Source organism: Callionymus lyra, chromosome 8 (assembly GCF_982586985.1).
Source record: "Callionymus lyra chromosome 8, fCalLyr1.hap1.1, whole genome shotgun sequence".
Taxonomy (NCBI): domain Eukaryota; kingdom Metazoa; phylum Chordata; class Actinopteri; order Syngnathiformes; family Callionymidae; genus Callionymus; species Callionymus lyra.
In genome coordinates this window covers 5,707,074-5,726,953 of record NC_141825.1, presented here as the reverse complement: position 1 = coordinate 5,726,953, position 19,880 = coordinate 5,707,074, and the positions used below count along the sequence as shown (strand labels likewise).

Genomic DNA, 19,880 nt, shown 5'->3' with positions numbered 1-19,880 from the left:
ATGATAAGTTAAAGGATTTAAATTATTTTGTCTCGTCTAGACGTGGCCACAAAATATGTCTTGTCGCAGGATCCGTAAAATATAGATTTATTAAAGTTAATTATTCAAAAAGAATAAATCAATGCTTAAAAAAAAATTCCTAATTGGAATTTATTTCATATTGAATATTGTAATGACACTGATAAATATGAAGCTTGTCTTCGTCTCCACAGGCCATCGTGTTGTGTTTCCGTCTCCACTTCACCAAGGACAACATCACCAACAACACAGCAGCCGCCACAGTGAGACAGGTGGTCACGGTGGTCTTCGAGAGGATGGTGGCCGAGGACGAGCGGTTCAAAGGTGAGCGGATCCATCCAGGTTATTGATCACAACTTAGGATTCGGGTCTAACGCAATTCCTGTTCCATCAAACCCGATTCTGTTGTATCCTAACTAACAACACACTTTTGTAATCACCACTCAGGCATTGTCGAACAGACTCCTCCCGTCCAGGGAAACACCAATCGACGGTCGGTCAGCACCCTGAGGCCGAGCGCCAAAGACGCCTACATGCTCTTTCAGGTACGGCCACCAGGGGGCAGCAGCCGGTTTTTCCTCTTCCCTCCTCCGTCTCTTCATATCAACACAAATAGACTCAAAATTAGCTCGGAAATATCTTCTCAAAAGTGAAAAACAGTTTGACAAGGTAGTTAAAAAGGGTCGATGTCCTGCAGGATCTGTGCCAGCTGGTGAATGCTGACGCCCCCTACTGGTTGGTGGGGATGACGGAGATGACCAGAACGTTCGGCTTGGAGCTGCTGGAGTCTGTTCTCAATGATTTTCCCGGTGTTTTTCTACAGGTGAGAACATCCATGATCTGTATGTGTGTGTGTGTGTGTCGATGTAGGAGTGTCGTCTGTGTGTAGATCACGTCAACACAACTCTGTTTGTTAAACCTTTTACAAGTACAAATATTTACTGTTTGACTTTGTTTTGTCTCTAATCTAAGATCTGTGGTTAAACAATGTTGTGAGAAGTCTTGAAATAACCTTCAGTTAAAAAAAACCCAAGTAGTTCCTGCATGTCTTTGATTGTTGCTACGCTAAGTTAGCTTCTCCTGACCTCTGACCTCCTCACCCCCTGTGCAGCACCAGGAGTTCAGCTTCCTGCTGAAGGAGCGCGTGTGTCCTCTGGTCATCAAGCTCTTCTCCCCCAACATCAAGTTCCGTCAGGGAAACACCAGCGCCGCCTCCCCGGCTCCTGTGGAGAAACCTTACTTCCCCATCTGCATGAGGCTCCTGAGGGTCGTCTCCGTGCTCATCAAGCACTTCTACACTTTACTGGTCAGTTCATGGACCTTCTGTCACCATGGTCATGATGATGATCGTCATGGTGGTGATGATGATGATCGTCGTGGTGGTGGTGGTGGTGGTGGTGGTGGTGGTGGTGGTGACGATAATGATGGTGGTGGTGGTGGTGGTGATGATGATGATGATGATGATGATGATGATGAAGAGGATGAGGATGATGAAGATGGTGGTGACGATGAAGATCGTCATGCTGGTGATGATGAAGATGGTTACGATGATGATGATGATGATGATGATAATGACGATGATGATGAAGATGCTGGTGACGATGAGGATGGCGACGATAAAGATGGTTACTATGATGATGACGATGACGATGATGATGATGAAGATGCTGGTGACGATGAAGATGGTTACTATGATGATAGTCATGTCGGTGATGATGAAGATGATGATGATGAAGATGCTGGTGACGATGAGGATGGCGACGATGAAGATAGTTACTATGATGATGACGATGATGATGATGAAGATGCTGGTGACGATGAAGATGGTTACTATGATGATAGTCATGTCGGTGATGATAATGACGATGATGATGAAGATGCTGGTGACGATGAGGATGGCGACGACGAAGATAGTTACTATGATGATGACGATGATGATGATGAAGATGCTGGTGACGATGAAGATGGTTACTATGATGTTAGTCATGTCGGTGATGATAATGACGATGATGATGAAGATGCTGGTGACGATGAGGATGGCGACGATGAAGATAGTTACTATGATGATGACGATGATGATGATGAAGATGCTGGTGACGATGAAGATGGTTACTATGATGTTAGTCATGTCGGTGATGATAATGACGATGATGATGAAGATGCTGGTGACGATGAGGATGGTGACGATGAAGATAGTTACTATGATGATGATGAAGATGCTGGTGATGATGAAGATGATGATGATGAAGATGCTGGTGACGATGAGGATGGCGACGATGAAGATAGTTACTATGATGATGACGATGATGATGATGATGAAGATGCTGGTGACGATGAAGATGGTTACTATGATGTTAGTCATGTCGGTGATGATAATGACGATGATGATGAAGATGCTGGTGACGATGAGGATGGCGACGATGAAGATAGTAACTATGATGATGATGAAGATGCTGACGATGATGATGAAGATGAAGATGATGATGATGATGAAGATGCTGGTGACGATGAAGATGGTTACTATGATGATAGTCATGTCGGTGATGATGAAGATGATGAAGATGTGAGGATGGAAATGAAGATGTTATGGATGAAGATGATAAAGTTCATGAGGATGATAAATTGAGGATGAAGATAATGATGGTGATGATGATGTAAAGAAGAAGGTTATGATGATATGAGGATGAAAATAATGATGATGATGATGGTGATGATGATTATGATGATGTGGTGATAAGGATGGGTTAGATGGTAATGATGATGATGACAGCGATGATGAAGATCATTACGATGATGAAGACCATTTCGACGAGGAGGATGATGATGAAGACGATGTTTATGTTGATGATGACAACGATGATGTAGATCATGATGGTGATAATAAGGATAAAGGTGATGTTGGCGAGGATGATGATGAAGACGATGTCTATGATGATGAAGATGAGGATGATGTTGATGAAGACTATGTTTATGTTGATGATGATGTTTATGAGGATGATGATGATGAAGATGTCCCTGTGCAGGTGACGGAGTGCGAGATCTTCCTGTCACTGCTGGTGAAGTTCCTGGACGGGGAGAAGCCTCAGTGGCTGCGAGCCGTAGCTGTGGAGTCGGTTCATCGACTGTGTGTGCAGCCACATTTGCTATGGTGAGAAGCTCAGCAGCTCCCCCTACAGTTTAGGAGGGAAATACACTCGGAGGCTGTTTTGTGGAGATGAATGTAATTTTCAAATGTTCAAGTTCATGGTTGTGTTTTTATTTAAAATATAGATATTAACATGTATTATTAAATGTGTTTTATTAACAACTTCAATGTTAGAATAACCATCAAATTATGCAAAGAAGTACTGGTGTGTATTGACAATAATTTGTTGATGCGATAACTATCACAATAAAGGGGCAACAATAGGATATATAGTGATAGTGTAGTAACAGGGATATATTTGAAGTATTGTCGAGTACTTGACTCTGGTGTTGCAGAATTTACAGACCACATAACTCTTGACGAAGTCGTAACTGCTTTCATTTGTTTTCAAACCAAAATATGTCCAAACATCAGCTTAAAAAGCTGCTGGAGTAGACTGTATCCTCTCGTCCTCAGTCATCGCCAGTATCTCGCAGGATTTCATTGTTTCTTTAGCTGCGGGGGAGGAAACGACTGCTGCCTTCTAGAGGCTGGAAGTTTAATTGAAACACAAAAATGTGTCTATTTGCATATTGATTGTAAATTTAGAAATGTATATATTTTATTAACACTTATATTTACATATAACTCATTAAAGAGCTAATATAAGGTTAAACATATATATATATATATGACATATATATATATTTATCATTATATATTTTTAAATTAATCGATACATTTGTGTTGAATACAAATGCGGTTTCCTACACAACTACTAGAACTTGCTTCCAGAACAATAACGTGATCCTTATCCTTTAATGTTCAATTTTCGTACATCGTTTCTGATATATTGTTCAATACTTTTTAATGTATAATATTGTCAATTATTCGGTGATCTGTGCTGAGGATACTTGACAAACTACAAGTTAATCTAAGTTAAAAAAATCTTTAACCAAATAATTCTTCTTCGGCTCTTGTCCCGGACACGAGTGAGTAAATAGTAACAACAGTCTCGTCATAACACGGATCAACGACTCATGTGTTGATGGATGTTTCCTCCAGCTCGTTCTGCCAGTCGTACGACATGAAGCAACACTCCACCAAAGTGTTCCGAGACATCGTCAACGCTCTGGGCTCCTTCATCCAGTCGCTCTTCATCGTGCCCAACGCCGGGAACACGGCGGCCCTAAACGCACCAGCAGGTGAGACCGCAGCGTCCACGGACAGGTGTCAACACCTCAAACCTGTGTTTGGTTCTCGAAGGAGGTTCCGGTTCAGGGGTTCAGCCCGCGTCACAAGGAGGTCCCGGCACCGCGGGGGTCAGCGGGAACTTGACCACCCAGGCTGCGTTCGAGTACAGAGGCACCTGGATCCCCCTGATGACCGTCAGCGTCCAGGGCAGCGCGAAGGCCACGTAGTGAGTTGAGGTTGAATCATTTCGCTCCTGAACGAGAGAACGTCATGATCGTCCGTCCGACAGCCTGGAGATGTTGGACAAAGTGGAGCCGCCGTCCATCCCGGAAGGCTACGCCATGTCGGTGGCGTTCAGCGCTCTGCTGGACCTGGTCCGAGGCATCACCACCATGATCGAGCGCCAGCTCAACACGGAGGAGCAGGCGGCCGCGGCGCTCACGGAGGCCCGGAAGAAGTGGGAGCCCGAACCAGGTCCGACATTTTTGTTTTCACATCCCTGGACTTGTTTGTCTTCAACATGGTGGTTTTCTTGTGTGTCAGGATCTCACCTGGTGTGGGAGGAGATGGTCAACGCCTGCTGGTGTGGTCTGCTCGCCGCTCTCTCGCTGCTGCTGGACGCAAGGTACCGCGATCATTCACTTTTTAATAAATATAAATCCATGCTTACCAACCTCTGATCTGGTCCGTTTATTATTAAAGGTGTTTTATTTTTTTTTTAAAACTGTATTTTCATCTGAAGTCTGAGACTCTTGACATGTCAAGACGCTTGTTTCAGTCAAATTTACACAAAAATAAACCTGTAGTGAAAATGAGTGAAACACAAACTTATATTATTTATTTTCACAGTTTTTATCTGAAGGTCAATCCCCGAATATGAACATTAAACCAGTTTGCGGTGCAAAAAAAAACCTAAAGTAAATTGAAAAATCAAGTTCAGTAAAAAAAAAAACAGTAAATTAGTCTTTATTTCAATGTTGTTATTATGTCCTGAAAGTTTAGGTTCATTTTGGTCAAGCTTTATTTAAACATGAGAAAAAACACGGCGAAAAGACTAAAATAAACATTATTATAGATTTAAAGTACATCATCGTTTATGCCTGAAATCTCTGGGTATTTATGAGATTTTATAGCTTTATATATTATTTACTAGTCATTGACTCAATTTAATTTAAAATGATGAATTAAAAAACCCTTAATGATTAAGTTTAAAGTTTTTATTTCATTCCGCTAGAATGGTCAAATAGCAAAAAAGTTGCAATGCTTGTGTCCTCCACGTGGAGGCGCTGTGTGACATGTGGTTGTGTTGCAGCACTGATGAAACGGCCACCGAGAACATCCTGAAGGCGGAGCTGACCATGGCGTCTCTGTGCGGCCGCCTGGGTCTTGTGACGCCGCGGGACGCCTTCATCACCGCCATCTGTAAAGCGTCGCTACCGCCGCACTACGCCCTGACCGTGCTCAGCAGCAGCGCCACCAACCTGTCGAGCAAAGGTAGTGTTTCTCCAGGCGAGCACCGATAATGTCGAGCAAACTAAACTTAAATAACTCTTTCATTTGTCTTAACTGTTTTAAAAAAAAAAAAAGTTTTTTATATATTTGTTGAAATACACATATTTATTAATTCCAAAATTAAAGATATATTTATTTTATTATTATCATGATCAGGTTAAAATCAAATACATTTTTATTTGAATCAAAAATAATTCATAATTGTAGTTTATATTAAATATATTCTGTTATATGGTTTTTGACAATGATTGAAAATTATTCAAAAAAAATTATTTAGATAATATTAAACATTTTAAAGTTGATTTAAATAGTGAAGAATGAAGTCAAAACAAAACGGTGTTGAAAATAATAAATATTGTGTGAAGATAAATAGTTATAAGATTTATTTATAAAATTTTAAATTATATAAATATTAAAGAATAATAATAATATCGGGAAAAATTAATAATTAAAGTTTAAAAAAAAAAAAGGATTTTCAATATGAATTAAATTAAATTATAGTAAAATAGTAGGTGCCAATTTAATTTAAAATTAAAACAACAAATTTTATCAATGAATCAATAAATACATTTAAAATGATATAATTATTTTTCATTCAGAAAATGAAGCAATTGAGTTAAAATATAGAATATAAAGTATTTTCAATATGAATTATATTCAAGTTGTAGTTGTAGTAAAATAATAGTTGCTTAAATAAAAAATAACAAGTTTATTTATTTTTTAAATTTCAAATTATATAATTATTTAAAATTAAACTATTATATTTAAAATGATATAATCGTTTTTTTATTAAAGAAGAAAAGTTTACAATTAAATAACAAATTGAATGAATTGTATTAAATTGTACTAAAATAATAGGTGCTAAAATTGATGGTTTATTATTTTATTTCAAATAATATAATTATTTAATTTTTATTAATTACATTTAAAATCATATAATTATCAAATATTTATTTATTACATTTAAAATCATATAATTATAAAACATTTATTTATTACATTTAAAATGATTTGAATGATAATTATTATTTTTTTAATGTAGGAATTAAATATATAATTTAAGTATTTTCAATTTGAATTACAGTAACTATAGTAAAATAATAGGTGCTAAAATCTAAAGATGAAAAGATGATTTCACTTTCAGGATCAATCAATTCTTCAACATATTTCAAGCTAAAAATCCAAGCAAGTAATTTCTTCTCCCACCAATCAAACCCCTTGGTTGCCTGAAGCTAAAAACAAAGTTCAAAAGTGATTATATTGTGTTGTAAAAGCAACAAAAGAGTGAAACTTCAGGTCTCAAGCCGTGGTTTGTTCTCTACAGCGTACTCCATCCAGGGCCAGAGCGTCCAGATCATCAGCCCGTCCAGTGACTCTCACCAGCAGGTGGTTGCTGTGGGTCAACCTCTGAGTGCACAGCCTCAGGGCACCGTAGTGGTGAGACTTGAACCATCATCATCATCATCACTATCACTATTATCTTCATCATCAATATTGTCATCTTCATCATCACTTTCAGCGTCACCACCATCACTATCATCTGCATCATCATCACTTTCACCCTCACCATCATCATCATCTTCATCATCATCATCACCATCACTTTCACCCTCACCATCATCATCTTCATCATCACTTTCACCATCATCATCATCTTCATCATCTTCATCATCACTTTCACCCTCACCATCATCACTATCATCATCATCTTCATCATCATCATCATCACTTTCACCATTATCACTATCATCATCATCATCACTTTCACCATCATCACTATCATCATCATCATCACTTTCACCATCATCACTATCATCATCATCTTCATCATCTTCATCATCACTTTCACCCTCACCATCATCACTATCATCATCATCATCATCATCATCATCATCACTTTCACCATCATCACTATCATCATCATCACTTTCACCATCATCACTATCATCATCATCTTCATCATCACTTTCACCGTCATCACTATCATCTTCATCATCACCATCACCATCACCATCATCATCATCATCATCATCATCATCATCATCATCATCATCATCATCATCATCATCATCATCATCATCATCATCATCATCATCATCATCATCATCATCATCATCATCATCATCATCATCATCATCATCATCATCATCATCATCATCATCATCATCATCATCATCATCATCATCATCATCTCTTTCAAACAAACAACACTTTAGACACTTCACTGAAGACACACACGAAGTACTTACTACTACAATTACTACTACTACTTCCTCTACTAATAACTATATTACTAATACTACTACTTCCTCTACTAATAATTCTACTACTAATACTACTACTTCCTCTACTTCTACTACTTATAATTTTACTAATAATTATACTCCTACTAATAATTATACTACTTCTACTTCTAGTACTTCTACTACTTATTGTATTACTTATATTTATACTTCTACTACTACTTCCACTACTTCTACTAGTAATTATACTACTTATACATGTACTAATAATTCTACTACTTCTTCTACTACTCATACCTCTACTACTTGTCCTTCTACTTCGTATTCTATTACTTCTACTTCTACTACTACTTCTACTAAAAATTCTACTACTTTTACTTCTACTTCTACTACGAATACCTGTACTTCTACAACTAATTGTACTACTAGATTCTGCTACTTCTGCTACTTACTACTACTACTTCTATATAATATATATGTCAAATATTTGATGTATCAAATATACTCTTGCTTCAAAAGTACATTTCAAATCATGAGAACGAAGTATAAATTAATGATATAAATTTATTAAATTGATAAAAATAAACATTGTTTAGAAACAAGACTTTTTTTTTTCTCTTCTTGAAACTTGAACGACAGTAAGAACTAGATAAGAAGATATTTATCACATTTGTTTTCAGGCCTTCGGGTCACCTTGACTCAGAGAGGGATACCACAAACACATTTTTTTTCAGGCCTTTGGTCACCTTGACCCAGAGACAACACAAGGCATACCACAAACACATTAGTTTTCAGGCCTTCGGGTCACCTTGACCCAGAGACAATACAAGGGTTAAAACATAATAATAAAGTACTTGTATTTAAGTGTTTGTGTTTAATGAAACGTTCCTGGTGTGTCCCTGCAGTTGACGGCCAAGAACATCCAGTGCATGAGGACCCTGCTCAACCTGGCCCACTGTCACGGCGCCGTGCTGGGGACCTCGTGGCAGCTGGTCCTCGCCACCCTACAGGTACCGACGCTCCTCATCCTGCACGACCCGCGTAACACTGATTACTGTCCTCGCAGCACCTGGTGTGGATCCTGGGCCTGAAGCCCGGAGTGGGAGGAGCTCTGAAGCCGGGCCGGGCCGTGGAGGGGCCCAGTACGGTGGGTTCTCTTTGTTAGTCCCGTACATTGTTCTGGTCCATGAGATGTTGATTCAGTTATTCAGATCGAGGTGTTTCATTTAAGGTGTCAAATGGACAAAAAGTCTCAGCAAATCACAGTCGTGAGGAAAATCTTCTTTTTAACAGGCAGAATCCTTGAGTAGAACCAGACTTGACTGTGACCCATACAGGGTGATGGGTCATCTTGACCCAGATGAGGTTTCCCTGACAACTCGTCACAGATGTATTTCGATACTCTGAACTCTAGTAACGTCATGTGATCGTTTCACTTCCTTTTTGGTTGAATGAATAGAGAATTAACCAAAATACCCACAAACATCAGCTTTAAAGGTGCTGGAGTTTGACTGTATCCTCTTGTCCTCAGTCATCGCCGAGATCTCACAGGGTTTCGTTGTGACTTAGTGACTGCCATCTAGTGGCCAGATGTATCATTGCAACACCAAAGTGAAAAAAAACTGCTGTGAATATTTGCTTTTAAATTCTTAATTAAAAAATATATTTGTTGGGTTTTTTTTTATTTATTTTACACACTCTTGGTTTACATACACTAAGTATAAAAAATAAACCAAAAAAATGGAATTAAAAATTGTCAATAAAAAATACATAAAGTGCTGCTGAATATTGCTATAGTAGGATGAAAACATGGCAATATATGTATATCTGCGTATGGATCAAGGTGTATCATGTATCAATAAGGTGGAGTCCCCGGGGCAGACACACGTGTGGGCCTCTTAACTGCTGCCCCCACGACTCCACCTGAACACGCTGAACAACTGTCAATCATATTTAATATCAGGTGCTGACGACGGCCGTGATGACCGACCTGCCCGTCATCTCCAACATCCTCTCCAGACTCTTTGAAAGTTCCCAGTGAGTCGTCAAAACTTTAGAACGACTGGAAAATGTGTTTGTTAGTTTTTTCACCCTCTGGTGTGTTTGTGTGACGAAGGTATCTGGACGACGTTTCTCTGCATCATCTCATCAACGCGCTCTGCTCGCTCTCGCTGGAGGCCATGGAGATGGCGTACGGAACCAACAAGGTTTTTATCCACACGTCTCTTCGTGTTTCTGCTCAGATATTAGTACTATAGTACTACATTATTATTATTATTTAAAAAACATGTTTTAAAGACTAAAGAGGAGGATCAAGTTCCATTGAGAAGTTAAAGATGCATCAGATGAACAAACGTACACAGACGTCTTTACATTTTTATTTATTGTCAACATGTTTTTGGTTTAATTTCTAGAATAAAGTCCGATTTTTTTCATTGTTCAACTGTTAAGAGCAAATGTGTTTCAATAATCTGTAAAACAAAAATGAATTTCATTTAAAGACAGTTTGATTGAGGTTCTATCTTCCTTTTATCTCATCAACTTTTTCTTCTATTCCTTTTTTTCTACCCTTTTTCTCTCCATTCACTTGAAAGATACAATTCTTCAACTCTTGTTTCAACTCCTTTGAGTAGATGAATGTACCTGAAGTTTAAAGTCTTCAGGTACATTCATCTACTCGCACCTAGAAACTTGGACTTTAAAAACACTTTTGTCTACTTACTACTACTAATACTACTACTTCATCTACTCGCACCTAGAAACTTCTTTTAACTTTGAAACCTTTTGTGTAGTTACTTACAAACCTTTTGTGTAGCTACTTACTACTAACACTACTTCTACTACTATTATCTACTTATAATCCTACAACTTATACATCTACTACTTCTACTACTACTTATATTACTTTTACTACTACTTCTACTTCTACTTGTATTACTTTTACAACTACTTCTACTTCTACTACTAATTCTATTACTTCTACTACTACTTATATTACTTTTACTACTACTTCTACTAATTATACTTAAACTACTACTTATACTAGTTATATTTCTACTGCTAGTTCTACTACGTCTTCCACTAATTCTCCTACGTATACTTATACTACTAATTATACTAGGGCTTCTACTACTACTACTTTTACTACTACTTCTTCTACTTCTACTTCTACTAATCCTTCTTCTACTACTTTTCATTTTAGTCCTACTACTACCACTACTTCTACTACTACTTCTTCTGCTTGTACTATTACTACTTCTTCTCCGACTACTTCTACCTCTCTTTTCTATTGTCTGTGATGACAAGTAAGATTAAATGTTGTTTCAAATCTCAAGATATTTGTTAAAGTTTATTTATTTATTTTAAAAACATTTGAAAAACAGATTGATTTATGGAAAAGTGTGAATTTATGTACGAGGAAAATTATATTTTGTAAAGAAAATCTGTAGCCTTAACGTTGCCATCTCGCAGACAGATTAAAATTGCTACTCAAAAATGAACAAACGCTGTGAATAATATTTGCTTGTTTGAATATTTCACCAGAAGACTCAAAGATTCTCTTGTGAAACTAGAATTAAAAATGAAATGTACTTGGTTTTCTGCAGGAGCCATCTTTGTTTGCTGTGGCCAAGCTGCTGGAAACTGGTCTGGTCAACATGGACCGTATAGAGATCCTGTGGAGGCCCCTGACGGGACACTTGCTGGAGGTACGAGGAACGACATGTATCCCCTCATCTAGACTGAACTAAGAATACAGTGAAGAAGAAGATAATGTGGTGGTGGTTGAACCTCCTGTCAATCTTCTGTGAGATTCTCTTTGTGCATATTTGTGTTTGGACGTCTACTTCACTCTCTCTCTCTCTCTGTCTTTTGCAACCCTGTCGGTTTTTGCAGAAGGTAAGATAACATTCACTCCTACGTTGTTGTTATCCTCTCTCTTTATGACATCATCCAGTCGGACTCCGGATGATGATGTCACAGTCATCTGTCCAAGCCTCTGATTGGACACGCCAGCTTCTGCTGCTCATTTTTGTTTTGCTTTTTTATTATTCTTTAGATAAAAATACAGAAAAGACACATAAATAGTTGAATAAATGCGTTAATAAACAAGTGCTTTTGCTCAAGTTAAACTACTTAAGGCTAAAAACGTTTTTTTAAAAAAGGCAGATTTAAAACACCTCTAATATGTTTGTATGTATGTGCTGCTCTTCCCCATAAGGCGGCGGTAGTGAGCAGTAGAGAATAATGTTGAACGATGATAAACGTAAAGACAAATGCACGGTTTTAAGTTATAGAATTATTGTATTTTGATTGATGTTAACATCTTTGGGAGGATAAAAATAATCAAAATAGAAAATAAAATATATAAAATCAGTGGAAAATAGAAATAAAAGCTTTATTATTGGCTTAAGAAATGTAAATATTGTTACTCATAATAATAATAATAATAATAATGGTAATAATAAGACTGGCTGGTAAATGCGACAGAATCACAATATATAATCAGTGAAAAATGTTCATAAATAATAATAATAATAATAAGAAGTATATAAGAATGATTCTAATTTATATACAGAATGTTTTATATAAAAAACAATTTATTTTGTTATTTTGTACAACAAGACAAGAGCCAACAGATCAGTTTTTAGATAAAAGTGAAAAGTATACACATTTATATCACTTTAAATTGTTTATTATAAGATAAGATATTCCTTTAATTTGTCCCGGGGGGAGGGTTGGAGATGTCAGCGCAGCAAACAGAAATTGAAAAATACACATTAGATTAAACATACACTGCAAAAGTTAACAAAATGTTAAAATAAACGCTATAATTATAGCATAATAACATAGCAACAACAATGAATAAAATAATAAATGGTAATAGTATGAAGTAATATAACAAAATAAATGGATGATAACATAATGAATGTAAGTAAAATATGTTTCCTTCATAAACTAGAAATGACTCCAGTTAAACTCTTCTCTTTCATCCTGGATACACATTTGATCGAAAATAATCTTTTAAAACACACGAGATTGACGTCGAAACGCTGCTTCGTTGAGCTTCGCCGAGCTGTGATGTCTGAAGTCGGAGCGGTCAAATCTGTTTGTGTCGAGCACTGTGGTGACCCGAGCAGCTGTCGGTGTAAAGTCACCTCACCTGGACTGACTCGCGCAGCTTTTCCTGTCCTCGAGTCCCTTTCAGCCTCTCGTCTGAGCCCTGTTGACCGTCTTCACCTTCTGTCGCCGTCAATCAATCAGCACAAGTGCAATCAAGGCTCTGTCTGTGTGTGTGTGTGTGTTCCTGCATCTGTGTGTGTGTCGCAGGTCTGCCAGCACCCTAACTCCAGGATGAGAGAGTGGGGCGCTGAAGCGTTGACGGCTCTCATCAAAGCCGGCCTGGCCTACAAACACGATCCTCCGCTGGCTCTGAACCAGGTAGGACTTGCTCCTCACGAGGCCCCGTGATTCCGACGACCCAACGAATCCTTCTCGTTTTGACAGCGGCTGCAGCTCCTGCTGCTGAACCCCCTGAAGGAGTTGTCCAACATCCTGCACGCAGACATCCGGCAGAAGCAGCTGGAGAGCGTGCTGCAGATCCTGCAGAGTCAGGGGGACGGTCTGGGCCCCGGGTGGCCCCTGGTCCTGGGCGTGATAGGAGCCATTCGCAACGATCAGGGGTCAGATCCCACCTCTTCACTTTTATGAACCTTTCTTCTCCACGAATCCAAACATCTGACGTTCTCCACATTTCCTTCTAGTTATTTCCCAAATAAAACCCTCAGTATCTTCAACTCTGACCCATCCTCATCCACCCCGCCTGCACTCTCTTCTTCACCTCCTTCTGTCAAGAAGTGTAAATCTTCCATTCGTCCACCAGGGAGTCGTTGATCCGAACAGCCTTCCAGTGCCTGCAGTTGGTGGTGACGGACTTCCTTCCCACAATGCCTTGCACGTGCCTCCAGATCGTGGTGGATGTGGCCGGCAGCTTCGGCCTTCAGAACCAGGAGCTCAACATCAGCCTCACGTCCATCGGCCTGCTGGTGAGTTTGTTGTTCAACTCGTTTGTCGTGTATTTCCACAAATTCATTCAAATTAATGCTAGTTAGCATTTTAGCTAGTAGAGCTGTGAAGAACATCAACATCTCCTCTGATGGACACTGGGCGTGGCTTTGTCCTGGACTTCCTGAAGTCCAAGACCAGCTCCTTTGGTCTTTGAGGTGTTCAGCTGCAAGTGGTCCTTCTCACTCCAGTCCACAAAGTCACGTATCAGACTCCTATACTCGTCTTCGCTGTTGTCCCTGATGCATCCAACAATGGCAGTGTCGTGGCGAGTCTCAGCTCAAAGTTGTAGCAGAAGTCTGAAGTGTAGATGGTGAAGCTGAGAGGGGCCAGTAATGTCCCCTGAGGTGCTCCTGTACTGCACACCACAGTGTCAGACTTGATGTCCTTCAGCCTGACATACTGTGGTCGATCAGTGAGAAAGTCCAAGATCCAGGAGACCAGACCAGGGTCCACATGCATCTGTTTGAGTTTGTCTTGCAGCAGAGTGGGCTGGATGGTTTTAAAGTAGTATTGACTGGTAGTATTATTACTCTGTGGTATTAATCTGTGAGGCTCTGTAGTATTACACTGTGAGGCTCTGTAGTATTACACTGTGAGGCTCTGTAGTATTACTCTGTGAGTCTATGTAGTATTACTCTGTGAGGCTATGTAGTATTACTCTGTGAGGCTCTGTATTATTACTATGTGAGGCTCTGTAGTATTACTCTGTGAGGCTCTGCAGTATTACTCTGTGAGGCTATGTAGTATTACTCTGTTAATGCTCTGTAGTATTTCTATGTGAGGCTCTGTAGTATTACTCTGTGAGGCTCTGCAGTATTACTCTGTGAGGCTATGTAGTATTACTCTGTTAAGGCTCTGTAGTATTTCTATGTGAGGCTATGTAGTATTACTCTGTTAAGGCTCTGTAGTATTTCTATGTGAGGCTATGTAGTATTACTCTGTTAAGGCTCTGTAGTATTTCTCTGTGAGGCTCTCTAGTATGACTCTGTGAGGCTCTGTAGTATTACTCGGTGAGGCTCTGTAGTATTACTTTGTGATCTGGATCTGAAATGAAACACACATTGATTTGTTAGAGAATTTATCATCACATCTTTAGATGTTTAGATTCATTTTGAAATCTGATCCTATTTAAAGGAAGTCGATCATTAGGTTTCTCAGTTTCTCTCAACACAAAAATTAAATTGTTGGTGTTGTCAGGAGAGACGGGTTGAGTTTTGCAAAGGTCTTCTCAGGTTTTGTGGGATTATGTGTGAGCAGGAGTCCCCATGATGGTAGTTTGAAGACGTACAGTGAACAAAACTGTCACCTATTGCAGTTAAAATCATTCTTATTGTTTCCTCAACTATTGTTCCCACTAAATCTCCAGCATTAAAGGAGTAAAGATCTCTAGAGGATTATTGATTATGGTCTGTGAGTGTTCCTCCGCTCACTCCCTCTTCTCCGGCCTGCAGTGGAACATTTCCGACTACTTCTTCCAACGCGGTGACGCCATCACGCAGGAGCTGGAGCGCGAGGAGGAGGCTCTGCAGAGGCAGGCCCGGGAGAGAGGCGAGACGCTCAACCGGCCCTTCCACCCGGCGCCGCCCTTCGACTGCCTGTGGCTCTGCCTCTACGCCAAGCTGGGCGAGCTGTGTGTGGACCCTCGGCCCGCCGTGCGCAAGAGCGCCGGTCAGACGCTGTTCTCCACGATCGCGGCGCACGGGACGCTGCTGCAGCAGCCCACCTGGCACGTGGTGGTGTGGAAGGTGAGATCCCAGGAGTCTCGGTCGCCGCCTCAGGGTCTCACCGGTCTCTGAACCCGCAGGTTCTGTTCCACTTGCTCAACTGCGTCCGGACCTCGTCCACCACGGCCGACAAGGAGAAGATCGAGTCCGGCGGCGGGAACATCCTCATCCACCACTCGCGGGACACGGCTGAGAAGCAGTGGGCGGAGACTTGGGTTCTGACGCTGGCGGGCGTCGCCCGGATCTTCAACACCCGACGGTACCTGCTTCAGCAGCTCGGTATGTACTCCAGACAAGATCACTACTACTTTGTTTTGACTATACTGCACAATCCTTTCACTTCCTCAAGAGTGACAGTAACATTATTCATTTATTGTGGTTTTACTCACTGACCTCAATTTACGTGAAACGCATGATCATAAATCTGTTTAAATGTGTTTGTACGACTTTGCTTAGAAGCTAAACCGAGAGGCTCTTTAGTATTACTCCATGCTTCATGGTATTACTTTTTGAAGCTACGTATTATTACACAGCCAGCCTCCATGGTAATACTCCACGAAGCTCCGTAGTATTTCTCTGCAAGGCACTGTAGTATTTCTCCGCAAGGCACTGTAGTATTACTCTGCAAGGCACTGTAGTATTTCTCCACATGGCTCCATAGTATTTCTCCACATGACTCCTTAGTATTTCTCCACATGACTCCTTAGTATTTCTCCACATGACTCCTTAGTATTTCTCCACATGGCTCCATAGTATTTCTCCACACGACTCCTTAGTATTTCTCCACATGACTCCTTAGTATTTCTCCACATGACTCCTTAGTATTTCTCCACATGACTCCATAGTATTTCTCCACATGACTCCTTAGTATTTCTCCACATGACTCCTTAGTATTTCTCCACATGACTCCTTAGTATTTCTCCACATGGCATTATAGTATTTCTCCACATGACTCCTTAGTATTTCTCCACATGACTCCTTAGTATTTCTCCACATGAATCCTTAGTATTTCTCCACATGAATCCTTAGTATTTCTCCACATGACTCCTTAGTATTTCTCCAGATGGCTCTGTAGTATTTCTCCACATGACTCCTTAGTATTTCTCCAGATGGCTCTGTAGTATTTCTCCACATTGCTCCGTAGTATTTCTCTACGAGACTCCGTAGTATTTCTCTGCGAGGCTCCGTAGTATTTCTCTGCAAGGCTCCGTAGTATTTCTCTGTTAGGCTCTATAGTATTTCTCTGTTAGGCTCTATAGTATTTCTCTGCATGGCTCCGCATTATTTCTCTACATGGCTCCATAGTATTACTCTGCGAGGGTCCAATGTAATACTTTGTGAGGTTCTGTGGTATTACTATGAAGCCACACTGCTCACATCATATCCGTTGAACTTGATAGTCTAACCTCCTGTGACTGAGGTTAAAGGCGTGTCTGGTCTGCAGGAGACTTCTTCGAGGCCTGGGAGATCCTCCTGAACCACATCCAGTCTGCAGCTCTCAGCAAGAACAACGAGGTGTCTCTGGCGGCCCTCAAGAGCTTCCAGGAGATCCTGCAGATAGTCACGCCCGTGAGGGACTCGGACAAAGCCAACGACGCGCTCGCCGCCATGGGAGTCCCACACGTCCTCATCGACCCGTTGACGGCGTCCGGCCCCGGCAGACCCCTGGTCCGCTCCGACTCCCTCGTGGAGCGGCTGACCCGGTACAACGGCGCCGAGCTGCAGGCTCCTCCGCCGGGCGAGGAGTCGGCGCTCGAGGACTCGGCCCTGTGGTGGTCGGCGTGGAACACGTGGTATCGGACCGGCACGGACAGCACGAGGCCCCCGACCGGCCCAGCCGAGAAGCTGTCCTTCATCCCCAGCCAGCCCTTCCTGACGGCGTTGATCCAGATCTTCCCGGCGCTGTACCTGCACATCAAGACCAACTTCAGCATGGACGACCTGAAGAAGCTCGGCGTCATCCTGCACGGCGCCGTCTCCGTTCCCATCAGCAGCGACGCCTCGCCTTTCATCCTGCCGTCGTACACCGAGGCGGTTCTGACCAGCCTGCAGGAGGCGGTTCTGACCTCCCTGGACGTCCTGCAGAAGGTTTATACTCATTAAGATGATCTTATTAGATAGAAGATGTTTAAGGCTTTCATTTAACTCAAGATTTGATTTATTGTCGTCACTGAGTGTCACGTGTGCAGCGCCCCCCTGTGGTGGATGTCAGCAGTGTGTGTTCTTGTCTGTCCTCCCCGCTGCAGGCCATCTGTGTGGGCCCCGAAAACCTGCAGGTCATGTACCCGGCCATCTTTGAGCAGCTGCTGCTCTTCGTGGAGTTCTCCTGCAAACCTCCTCAGTACGGCAGGATGGAGACCAAACACGTGGCCAACGCCAAATACAACCAGGTCGGTGGGATTCGAACCTTTTCACTCTGTGCCGCTGATGTCACCAGAATCAAAATATCACTTTTTACTTGTATTTGTTTTAACGTCTTTGAGATGTTGAGTCTGGTTCTTGATGTAAACATTTGAAACTATAAGAAAATGATTGTAATTTAGATACAAATTAAAATAAATGAATGCAACCACCGCTTAAATATTTAGTGGACGAATAACACTCGAAAAAAAAAAATAATAATAATAATAATAATACTGTCTATCAAAAGTTGACAAAATACAATTTTAAATCATAAATATTTTAAAGAGAAATAAATAAGCACATTTGAATAAGTGTTCTTTTAAATGTATTTATTTTGATCAAAAATGGCCAAAATATAGACGAGAAAACCTTTAACAAAAACTGCAAATTAAAAAACATGAATGTAAAGAAAAATTTAAAATGGGTTAATACCTATTTTAAATTGTAAAAAAAAACAACCTATTATACATAAATTAAAATATTTTCCTGACCTCAAGAAAATGTTGAAAGATAAATATGTCTTCAAAAAAAAAAATCAATAGAAATGATGAAGTTTAAAATAATAAATTAAACTTCTAAAAAAGTAATCTGGATTGAAATACTTTTCCTCTAAGGTCTGATTTTGGGTTCTCACACTTACATTTGATTGACAGCTACTAACTGGATGTTGTTTTCTTCTCATGGTTGTGGTTGATCGTCCGTGTTGCCGTGTCGCCTTCAGTGACACCGATCCAAACGTTCGAAACATTGATTCATGATCAACCTCGTGTCCCAGTTAGCCAGGGCACTGATGTGTGCGTTAACATGTGAACATTTTTATGGAGCGAGTCGTGCATTTTGTTATTTGATTTCATTTGGAGAAAAAATATTTTTGAACTCAGGGTTATGAAAACATTTTGACACTAGTGGGATGGAGATGGAAGTTGCCTCCATTTTTCTGTCATGGCCGAAGTCATTTTCAAGGCTTCAAGGAAGATAAAATCGTCCTAAAACGTCTCTCAGTTTGTAGACTGTGAGGCAGGCCTGGAGACACTTCAGTTTTCACGACGGCACATTACGATGACACTATTCTAACAGTAGGGGGAGCCAGAAACAAACTAAACAAATAGGTTTTTATTCCACATCTTCTCTCTTGTTGAATCTCCTCGATGAAGTCAATCAGGTTTAATTGTTCTCTCGTTCTGTGTCTTGGGACGTCTCACGGGACAATCTTGTGTTTTTAGATCCAGCTGTTTGCACCGGTGAGTCCCAACACTCTCTGAACACTTGACCCCGCCCCCTTTTGGTGGAAGATAGTATAACGTGCTGCATGACAGGCTCTCTTGCTCACTTCACCCCCACTCTACCTACCTTCCTCCCACCCCGCCCCCCCCAACCCCCGCCTGCCACTAACCGGTGGTCTTCGTTGACGGTCCCTCATCTGCAGTCTGTGGTTTTGTGGACTCTCTGATTTGCTCATTTGTTCTCCTGATTTCCTCCTTTCTTCTCAGCCGTGTGTCGGGAGGACCATACCTTAAGCAAGACTCAATAAATGAAGCTGAAATAGAAAAGTAAAGGCTCCATTTATTCGGCTTGATTAAGGCATCGATCCCCGCA

General features: G+C 40.6%; 1 protein-coding gene across 3 annotated transcripts in view; it reads left to right on the top strand.

Annotated features, from left to right (window-relative positions):
• The window catches only part of mon2 (MON2 homolog, regulator of endosome-to-Golgi trafficking), a 40,094-nt gene that overhangs the window by 14,319 nt on the left and 5,895 nt on the right, over positions 1-19,880 (top strand). The window contains exons 5-28 of one of the 3 annotated variants that reach the window (XM_087797220.1): positions 213-342; positions 466-563; positions 716-841; positions 1,130-1,324; positions 3,042-3,166; positions 4,208-4,347; positions 4,409-4,562; positions 4,626-4,810; positions 4,880-4,961; positions 5,649-5,830; positions 7,173-7,285; positions 8,997-9,101; positions 9,158-9,238; positions 10,055-10,128; positions 10,208-10,298; positions 11,697-11,798; positions 13,420-13,530; positions 13,597-13,772; positions 13,973-14,135; positions 15,609-15,902; positions 15,962-16,160; positions 17,326-17,969; positions 18,128-18,271; positions 19,508-19,525. In XM_087797220.1, the coding sequence (XP_087653346.1) occupies positions 213-342; positions 466-563; positions 716-841; positions 1,130-1,324; positions 3,042-3,166; positions 4,208-4,347; positions 4,409-4,562; positions 4,626-4,810; positions 4,880-4,961; positions 5,649-5,830; positions 7,173-7,285; positions 8,997-9,101; positions 9,158-9,238; positions 10,055-10,128; positions 10,208-10,298; positions 11,697-11,798; positions 13,420-13,530; positions 13,597-13,772; positions 13,973-14,135; positions 15,609-15,902; positions 15,962-16,160; positions 17,326-17,969; positions 18,128-18,271; positions 19,508-19,525 (3,732 nt within the window). Of the gene's footprint in view, positions 1-212; positions 343-465; positions 564-715; positions 842-1,129; positions 1,325-3,041; positions 3,167-4,207; positions 4,348-4,408; positions 4,563-4,625; positions 4,962-5,648; positions 5,831-7,172; positions 7,286-8,996; positions 9,102-9,157; positions 9,239-10,054; positions 10,129-10,207; positions 10,299-11,696; positions 11,799-13,419; positions 13,531-13,596; positions 13,773-13,972; positions 14,136-15,608; positions 15,903-15,961; positions 16,161-17,325; positions 17,970-18,127; positions 18,272-19,507; positions 19,526-19,880 lie in introns of all 3 variants that reach the window. The other 2 variants (XM_087797217.1, XM_087797218.1) reach the window with 2 other exon arrangements.